This window comes from Neodiprion fabricii, chromosome 7, assembly GCF_021155785.1.
Source record: "Neodiprion fabricii isolate iyNeoFabr1 chromosome 7, iyNeoFabr1.1, whole genome shotgun sequence".
Taxonomy (NCBI): Eukaryota; Metazoa; Arthropoda; class Insecta; order Hymenoptera; family Diprionidae; genus Neodiprion; species Neodiprion fabricii.
Genome location: NC_060245.1, coordinates 3,447,716 through 3,457,688, shown reverse-complemented (window position 1 = coordinate 3,457,688; position 9,973 = coordinate 3,447,716). Strand labels below are relative to the sequence as shown.

The 9,973-nt window shown below is 41.4% G+C and overlaps 1 protein-coding gene and 1 long non-coding RNA gene across 2 annotated transcripts in view; one reads left to right on the top strand and one right to left on the bottom strand.

Moving 5' to 3' along the window:
* Positions 1–1,467: 1,467 nt before the first annotated feature.
* On the bottom strand, positions 1,468–3,634 carry LOC124186441 (CCA tRNA nucleotidyltransferase 1, mitochondrial). Its single transcript, XM_046578177.1, has 2 exons — positions 3,465–3,634; positions 1,468–2,828 (listed from the first exon to the last, which is right to left on the bottom strand). The coding sequence occupies exons 1-2, from the start codon at positions 3,534–3,536 to the stop codon at positions 1,494–1,496; spliced, it is 1,407 nt and encodes a 468-aa protein (XP_046434133.1). The 5' UTR covers positions 3,537–3,634; the 3' UTR covers positions 1,468–1,493.
* LOC124186442 overlaps positions 2,652–9,973 on the top strand; it is a 69,651-nt gene continuing 62,329 nt past the window's right edge. Inside the window, exon 1 of the long non-coding RNA XR_006871669.1 lies at positions 2,652–2,842. This is a non-coding gene — a long non-coding RNA (uncharacterized LOC124186442). The remainder of the gene's footprint in view (positions 2,843–9,973) is intronic.

Here is a 9,973-nt window from a genome sequence, read left to right as displayed (position 1 = left end):
GGCAGAAATTTTCCCCACCGTGAAAAGTATAATATTCTCGACCTTTCAAATGAATCGTAAGATTTGAAACGAATATACCTACAATGTTACCAAATTTCGGAGCGAACGATGCCTTTGAAGTATAATTCCTTCTTATTCTTTGTACTCAATTTCCTTCGCCTCTTCATCGGTTCAGCATCCGTACTTCGTATTTTATTCATACAAATAAAATTATAATCTCCCTTTTTGGCTCGGGAGGTTTTATTTCATGTCCATAGGAAGAAAGGCCAGTCGATGAAAGCTCGTCAAAGAAGTCATCTTGCTCTGTCCACTAGGTGAAATAAGAAAGAAGAATATGGACCGAAAAGGTTGGAGGAGAAGGGAGGAACGGCGATCAAAGCATCGAATAGCGGGCAAAATCTAATTTCCGAAATTCGACTGTAGATCCAATAACAGACGTCGTTCTGGTCTGGTCATTGAAGACATTTGCCGTTTTGATTCGGAATATGTATATCCGGTTTTCAGACCTCGCAATGGTATTGATAAAAACGGAAATGAAGCCAATTCGCTTCTTTATTCGAATTCCCTTTACCTCTTCTTTTATACTTTATTCAGAAAATTTATGAAATTTTTTTATATACGAAGCTCATTATTTTATGGCAAATTGGAAATAATATCTTCTGGTGACCTGTGCGAACATGTTACTGCTACGATTCGATTCACCTTTGAAAAATGAATCAAAACTGCACTCTGTAAAAAATTCTGTAAACTTATAGAGAATATTTACTAGAGTCGATTTAAAATTCGATGTGAAAAATTCTAGTGGACGTTTATTTAAACCGAGAATTTTTATAAACTTGCCAAGTTTCTAGTCGGTAAAGAAGTTCACCGGACAGATCAAGTCTTGTGTGATAAAAAATGAGGCTTCAGTACATCGCTTCAAAGATGGCGCCTCGAGGATTTTATACCTGGTGTTCCAGTACCCTGAACATGATAAGTTAGGGTGCGATTGCTACAGAGGGTTGATACCCCGAGTTGAATTTCGCAGAATTACTGGGGTAAAAGGCGCGATGCGTCATTCGGTCGGTAAAGGTGAAAATTAGCTTTTCGACGTCAAGTGGATGCACGATTTTCATTACAGTATCTTATAAATAATTATTATAGATAATTTCAATATTCGTATTTCACAATATCTGAAAAGGCATTACATTCAAAATACTTTGCATCTATTGGTACAATTTTTTAACAATTTCTCAGATCTCTATAACATTTTCAAGAACTTGTGAAGAATTTCGCGTGGTTATCAGTACTATAAAAGACCAGTAATTTTTTTATTGTACTCGAAAGGTACTGAATCTCTTGTTAATCTTTCGAATCTTTGGGACAAATTTATTTTCATTTTGCGTCAATTAGCTATTGAAACAGTAAGATGAAACTGTGAGAATTAATTGCAAAGTGGAAGGGAAAGACTGGAACACAAACTGTCGATTATACACAAACAATCTACGAAGTATTTATTTCTGAATATTATCATTAATCTCCTCAACAATATTTGGTACAAGTTTGAGAAGCTCCTCGCGATCCAGTTGAAAGTCGGAATCAATCCACCTCTCCTTGAGCCTGGTGATGACCAACCCCATGAGTTTCCCACCCTTGACATGCTGCCTGAGCTGATCGCCTCCGACGGGGAATCGGGGTGGTTGCCAATCAGCGAACACTCGAAGAAGCTCGAGATCACCTCTGTATCTAAAAAGCTCGCAAACGAACTCTTTGATACCTTGGTTCTTCCCCTTCGGCATGATAACCAGCTTCTGATAAATTTTAAGCGGTTTTTCAGACGGTGTAACGACGCGGTGCTGAACCAGAAACAGAGCGAGGTCTCTGTCGAAGGCGGATAGCTTCAGTCTACCATGGAGCAACATAACCTCCTCCTGATCCTTCAGGAGCGCCGATATGAGGCTAATGGCTCTAAGACGAACGCCGTTTTCTTCGGCGCGTTTGTGGACCTCGAGGAAGGCCGCAACGTCGGGCTTTTCGGGGAGACCGATGTGCCTGGAAAGGTCGCACTCGATCATCTTCGTGGTTAGCTCAACGGGGAACCTTCCTGTCATTATCTTGTGCCACTCGGTCCAAATCCGTTCACCAGCGACGCGATCGAGACCCTGAACATTCCGGCGAATCGCTTCGAGGGTGGCGGCGTCATGAACGTCAGGATTTTCGGCGATGCGACCGTAGAATCGGAAGTACCTCAGGATCCTGAGGTAGTCCTCCTGGATCCTGGTCTCTGCATTACCGACGAAGGCGATTCGCCGCTTTTTTAGATCCTCGTAGCCGAAGAAGTAGTCGTAGACCGTTCCGTCCAGCCCGAGAAACATCGAGTTTATCGTTAGGTCCCGACGATTCGCGTCGAGCTTCCAATCCTTCGTGAATTCAACCTTGGCGTGACGCCCGTCCGTCGCTACGTCGATTCTCAGGGTTGTTATCTCAAAGTTCTCAGCGTCGTTTATACGCGATGTTATCGTACCGTGTTGCTCTCCCTTCATGTTTATCATACGGATCTCCTCCTTTGTGAACATATCCTTCATCTCGTTTGGCGTAGCCGTCGTCGCAAAGTCCAAGTCCTTAGGTCGGATACCCATCAGGATGTCCCGCACCGCTCCTCCCGCTATTCGGATCTCGTAGTTATACTTCTCGAAGAGACCCGCTAGTGTCTTCAATTCCGGCGTGAATATCGTTCGAAATTCAGGCGTATCGAGCTTCATTATTACCGGGTCATCCCGCGATGCTGGGGCCTGTTCTCCTTCCATTTTTGACGCCTTCCAACGCTCCGCCGAGTAACTCGTCGCCCCCTGAAATCATTGAGGTAAATTTATTGCTGGCCTTCTTGTTTAAAAATCGAAAGTTAGGTTAGGTGTAAAAAAGACCGCCAAATCGATTATGTCATTACTGTTATGGTCAGGAATCATTCTGATTCGAAACCGCGCCAGAATTTTCAAATTTCTAAGTGGTTTTTTTTTTTTTTTTTTTTCTTTGGCGAAAAACGAATAACGAAATACGCTTTGGTATTCTGATGGCACTGCATAAAAGATAAAATTAGGTAAAAACCGAATTTCTAATAACTGATACATTGAAGAAAAATTTAGTAAAATACAGAAAAATTCAAATACACGAACTAAACACAAGAATAGAATTTCAAAAGCACATAATAACGATATTTGTGAGTCTAAGAACTGGATGTAATATTAGGTTATGTTGGAAACGAAAAAAACAACGAGCGGACGACGGTTGGAAGGATAATATTTATTTACTGTGATTTAATTAAAGATGAGATAATTGTTTTTTACAGTGATTGGGTTAGCTTAGCTTTTAGGTTATAGCTTGCGGTTAACATCTTACGACAGTAAATCTAAAGTAACAACAGAGCTTATTCTAACCTAAAACTTGTCATGCCGCATACGGACTAGTAAATATGATATAAAACTTACGCGAGTCGGGACGCGACGTGAAGAATGTTTCAGATATTTTATGTATTTTACAAACGAACAAGTAATTATCATGGTTGAATAGAATTCAACCAACTTCCATTGTTTCGCGTTACGTTCTTCAGAAAACTTGTGTAAAATCTCTGGGATTTGTCAAGTTACCGAAGCTCGAAGCGTCGAGCGAGAAACACGAGATTCTGCAAAGTTGACAGGAGATGGCGCCATGCGTACGTTTTCATATTTCGAACGATTCGAACGCGTGCCGCGTCGGTAACACAGCATTCTTAACTTATTGCTGAAGGCTGTACTTAAATTACGTAACGTATTTAGGATCACTTTTTACCTCACCTTTCTCATGTAACAGACCGTAAAAAAAAAATAAACTTCCCCTAACCTCTGTATTGTACGTCATTTTTTAATTCTCCAAAATTTCTGGTCATCTTTAAGCAAACTCCAATAAGATCAAGTTGGCTGATCTTATGCCAAAAATCGCCAAAGGCAAAGTCGGGAAAATCTAGCGCGTAATGCTTAATTCAAAATTGTTTTTTACTATCACCGTAAACTTTCATTTTTATTTAACTCTACACTGAGAGAGATGTTTAGTTCCGGTTACCGCTCAGTTCTTAACTATTTTCATTTTTACCAAAATCGCAAAATATAATTCTAGGTGGAAAATGGATATTAGTTTTCTAGCTGTTACCAGAAAGTCTAGTATCCGTTACTATTCTTTTTCATTACGATCACTGTTACTAGATTTTCTTGCAACTGTTGCGAAAATTTATTGCTTGTGCAAGAATAAATTGACGTTAAAGCCTTATTTAACTAAAAATGTAGAGTAGACCTCAGAAACTGATTTTGCGTTGCAATTACCAAAAAAGGATCGGCAATAGCGCAAAATGGTTAGGCGTACCTCGTTTTTCGTAATCCCAACAATATTCTAACAGTTTTTTTTAACGATACCTGTTTTACTGAATTTTTCTAGTTACTGTAACAATTGAAATTTTTCTCAGTGCGTGTATACGGATCGTGGCGATGCGATGTGGCGTTAGAGAGGTTATTTTGTGGGTATAAGCAGACACGGGGGTAGATAGGTTTGGTGGGTGGCTTGACCCTAAATAAATCATTATGCAATTATAAATTCATGCCGTATCTCTCAGCGGTTAGATAATAATTAAATAGGCATTATTCCTTGCGGTCGACCTCTGTGGGATGGCACTCGCTGATAGGGATCTTTATTATTCAGTGGTGTGTCGCGTTCTACCGTTCGCACCAGCTAGCTAAGGGTTACACGTAACGAAAGATTCGAACAAAACCCGCATTCGAACAAATTTCAATCCGTCGTTTTTCGTAGTCTCGTATTCGCGAATGGACCTAATTTTTTACTCAACAATCTATATAAATTTCATAAATATTCTCAATTAGTTAAAAAATGAACAATTTTTACGGAAAAAAAACAACTTTCAACCAATTTGTCATTCATTTGTGATTTTAGGTCACTTTAATAATTCAATTTTTGCTAATGACAGTGAAGTTTTGCATTATGTTGCTTTTTTGGCGATTATCAAACAATTCGTCATTGTTTTTTTCGACTTTGGTAGAACCGTAGACATGCTTCTAGTTTTTTCTCTATTATCGATCACTTTAGATATTTTTGAAACTATTTTCAACAATCGTTTTGTTGCACATTTTTTCATTATCAATGATTTTCAACGATTTTCAAACAGTTTCCAACCATTTTCGGCTATACTGTGATTCAATTCCTGTGAATATTCTTCTCCTCGTTGTTCTCTGCCATTTTAAATAAACAATTATATATTTAATTATATAATAAATATTTCTTTACAAATCTGTTAAAACCATAGAATTGCCAGAAAAGAATTATATGGAATAAGATTTGTGATGAAACGTTAAGGTTTCAAAAGAAAACTTAAAAAAAAAAAAGAAATATGTTTTGATCGTACCCGAGGGTTGTTCTCATCTTTTGCTGGGACGCGCGACGTGCAGAGTACAGTGAGGACAAAGTATGTAAGGGAAACCGGACCGAGTACACAACATGGAGCAGGCAAACGTAGGATATAGGGTCCATCCTTATCTGAGAATAGCAGGCACCCACCCTGCAGACGGGGCGACCACCCCTTACAACGTCCGCGAGGTGCAGAAACCACCAGGGTGTCTCGAGTCATCCGCGGGAAAGCGCCATGATGGATCGGCCATATTGCTGAAAACAGTTCTCGACCAGGACGCGATAAAAATTGCGTTTAAACGCCGGCCAAACAGCTGCTAAAATCAGATTTGAACCTTTCTCAGGATACGTCATTCACCAGAAATGGAAGATGTATGTAGAAAATGAAGTAGATTTATAAAGTGAATGCCGGAGGATAGATCAGTGATTTTCGAAACTGAAAATTTGGAATCTTGATATGGTTTTTAATAGATACCTTATGGAGGTAATTTGACTATCATTTAACAACACAGAATGGCACGGTTAGAGTGATTGAGTTTAAATCATTGAGTGATTATAACATGTCTGAGGGCGAAAACAATATGAAAATTTATATGCATCTTGAGGTAAGATTGAAATTTATTCTGATATTTTTTATTTGTAAAAATAATGATTTTTAAAGCTGCTATAGTCGATCTTCCAAAGTATTAAAAACAGCGTCTTGTGGCGAGCCAGATATTTCCGGACTGAATCATCGGAAATGGAAATACAAAAAAGATTTAGTTAATACAAAGTATTGTCTGGTCTATGATCTAAGGAGTAAACAGAATATTAACAAGTAACAAAACGGTGGCTTCACAAAAAAAAAATTTCGCCTCAATTTGTCTATAAAATGGAAAATATTTATCGGTGAGAAAAAATCTTCGATCAAGGACTGAGAAGTATATTCATAAAGCTTGTGTAAAAATTTTGAGACCGATCGTTTGAACCGTTTCCGAGAAATCTTTCTCACCGACTTTGCAAACATGGATTTTAGAAAAACGCGTTCAAAGTTTCAAAATCACTTTCAAACGCTCTGGGAAGAATGTTTGTTGGACCGACATGAAATTTTCTGTGTCGTACATAAATTACGAAAATGAAATTTAAACATAAATCGCTTTTTTGCAAAATTCTGACTGGAGAAAATCCCCTTGACATAAACAGTAATCTCTAATTACTTCCGCAGAAAAATTTCTAGGTTAAGTTACGGGCTTTGAATGGTGTTGGTGAGGCCGAGGATGAGAGCTACTGTTATCACTGACTTCTGAGCGTGACGCTACATTCTCGTACGAGATTCTCAGGGAGCCTCATATGTTTTATATTCCAAGTATATCCACCCTGGCGTCACAGCGCTGCCCCGGGACCGATAATACGTATTTTATGGTCTACCCTCGGCAATCTCTGGCCATGCACCCCGAATGATTTTGGTTATATATTATATTATACGGTACCCAAAGTTTCGACGCAACGAATATGGTGATCCTCGCTCTTGATTTCAGTCCGCACGTTGACCTCTGGGTGCTTGAAGAATTTATGCTGATTGATTTTTTACGCCTGTTTACTTCCACTGAGAGTCTAGTGGCATTGAACAGTACAAAAAACTGAGTTGAGGTCGCGAGGCTAGAGTGGTAAAAAAAAAACAAAAAACTTCCGCTAGTCTCTCCGTTTCGTAGATTCCAAATTTGGAATTCGAGACTTCGCTCCACGTCGAAATCGCGGATTATTACTGTCGAAATTCCGTTCTCAAAAATGTCCGCAATGTTCCTTCAACTCAAATCACCCGGTGCTGTTTCATCCTTTCCAAATTATTTCACAATTGTTAATATTCATTCCGTGATGATCCTGATGCAAATTAACAGCCCGAAGGATGATACGAGAGTATCTATCGGGGTAATGGCAAGGACTGCGATCAGTGCGAAAGTGTCGTGAAGAGTCTTGAGCAGGAGTGAAGAGAGTACGTGAGTCAGTCTGTCCATCTGTCGTAACCCAGGTGCTGCAAAAAAAAAAAAAAACAGCACCGACGTCTCGAGCTCCTCTCTTTTCCTGCATATCTACCTCCATGTAATTCTTATCACATCTCACGGACGGTGAAGATATTATGAATACGCAATACCGGCACGCCATATCTCGAATTTATAAACGCGCCAGCAGCTCGAATTGCGAAAGGTGTTTGCGCGTCTCTTTGGCAACGCATTACGCTCTCAACGCGGCCTGGAATCCGAAGACCCATAAAGCCTGGCCATGATTGCTGTCCAAGGTTCCGTCGATGCTGAGTTACGCCCTTGCTCCGGACCCTCCTAAGTGGTCTAGACTCTTGAAGCACCCGGTCGGGTCGCCGAAACGACGTGGTTGACAAATCAGCTCAGCTCCGTTATTGCTAAAAAATTTCCCAACCTTTTAGCATGGTTCGATAAGAGAGCTTATAGTCATTGCATACCCAGTGCAGACTTCATAGTTTCGCGAATCATCCGTACGTCGAGTAGTGAAAATCCGCGAGGGATAATTTCACCATCATCTGAGAAGTTGCACCACCGTCTGATTATACTCGAAAATAACTGACAGTCGGATCGGCCAAGTGGCACGCTTAATACTCAACCGGTTATACAGACTGGATTCAAACGAAGAACCGAGTGAAACGAAAGTCATTCCTGAGCATTGTCTCGCCTACTCGTATAATTCCTCTGCAGCAAGCGAGTGAAAAAGAAATTTTTCAATAAACTTCATCCAATTCATCCTCCATTCTTTTCATCTCGTACGCGGTCGTATCGTGATCGTAGTCGTCGGGGTGAAGCTTTCCGGTCTGTGTCCTTTGCACCACGTTGCGTAGTTTGGAAACTTGCGGACGGATTCGCATCCACGTTTTCATCGTCCCGCCTGGATTTTGGTTATGTCTCCGGATTCGGCGCTGCTTGGTCAAGACATCGACGGTTCGCCTTTTGGAAGGCGAAGCCGAGACGCGTTCCTAAGACAGAAATAAGAACCGCGGAGAAGAATGGACCACCCATGTCGAGATGCTTCGTCTCGCACACCGCGGTCCGGTCCTCGGATCCACTCAACTCCACTCTCAAGTGCTCTTCGCACGTACCAACCGGCCGCCACCATCCGTGGCACTCCATCAGAACGGACCACGGAACCACAGGGACCTGGAATGACACTGTGACGTGCACTTCGCCGAGCTGTATCTGGCCGCGGTACACCGACCCTCCAGACTCCAGTGTCCTGGCCAGTCTCTATCAGGACGAGACGACCCGATCGCCGAGTCAATTCAGACATTCGATCACCCGCACGGAATTTTTCAGGGATCCAAGAGCAATAAAATGTTTGTATTTATTATGGATTCTTCATTCTAATGCGTCAGGCTACGATCTGGTTAACTTAAAAGTTGACACTGTAGTTTCAATTTCTAGTCAGAAGAGTTCAACTTTGCTTCTGCAATTCCTTCAGTGGAATATCGATCTTCTCGATCAGAATTAGGTATCGTTTCCATATAGTACTGAATTTTCTATACAACCTGGTCATGACGACATTGAGAGTTAAGAGATTTAGATCACACAATCCCAACAACTCAAGGGAAGAGAAAATAGATACAACATGGAATTCAAATTTGGTTTATGAATATCGATTCCACAATCAGGGTCGGTAGATTTTCCTGACTAAACTCACCCTGAGGAACATTTCAGGATTGTTTCGCCCAGTTGCAGCACTACTTCCGGATAGGGACTGTAACCACACTGTGGTAACAGTTCGGCGGGAATGAATCCTGTGCAAACTCCAACATCGTGTGTCCAGCAGTCGAAGGTTTCGCATGGGCACAGAATAACGATAATTCCCTGTTTCAAGTTAGCGTTTCGAGGAATTGTTTGGGAAAGACGGGATCGTAGTTCTGGTCATCGTGTGTGGTCCGTGGGTCCTCGACTCTCTCCGCGAGGCTGTTCATCGTCCGTTTGCATCCTACGACCCGGGGAGGTGCTAATCACCCGGTATCCGCAGCTACCGTAAGCCGCACGAGGACCGGGACGGAGGGACTCGGTCCCGAAGGCTCGGACTGGGACCAGCGCCAAACGGCCACAACCGGCCCTTCAATTAGTATACACCTACCCGAGGCCCGGCCATAGACCACGCTTTATTCCATTTTCGAGGCCCAGGCTCGACACCTACGACGTTGCGTTACCATTCGTTTCTCCTCCACGATGCAGCATTTATTATAAGCACCTACTCCGCAGACGTTCAACGGATGCAGCATCTGTATAATGTGTATTCTGTGTATACTGTACACATCCGAGAGCAGGGAAAGCTTTGTTCTATTATGAAGATGAAGCTGAAGTGATTTTGAGTCACACTCCTGTCCCGGACCGGCCTTTCCAACTAACCGAGACCAACCATGGTGTCCAGTGAAAAAATCCGTAACAAATTCAAGGATATTTCCAGGAAATTTCAAGGATATTCAAGAACAATAAAAAATACACCAAAATGATGATTATGGTGTATAAAGTTCTTTCTTCTAACAAAACGTGACCGCGAAAAATATATT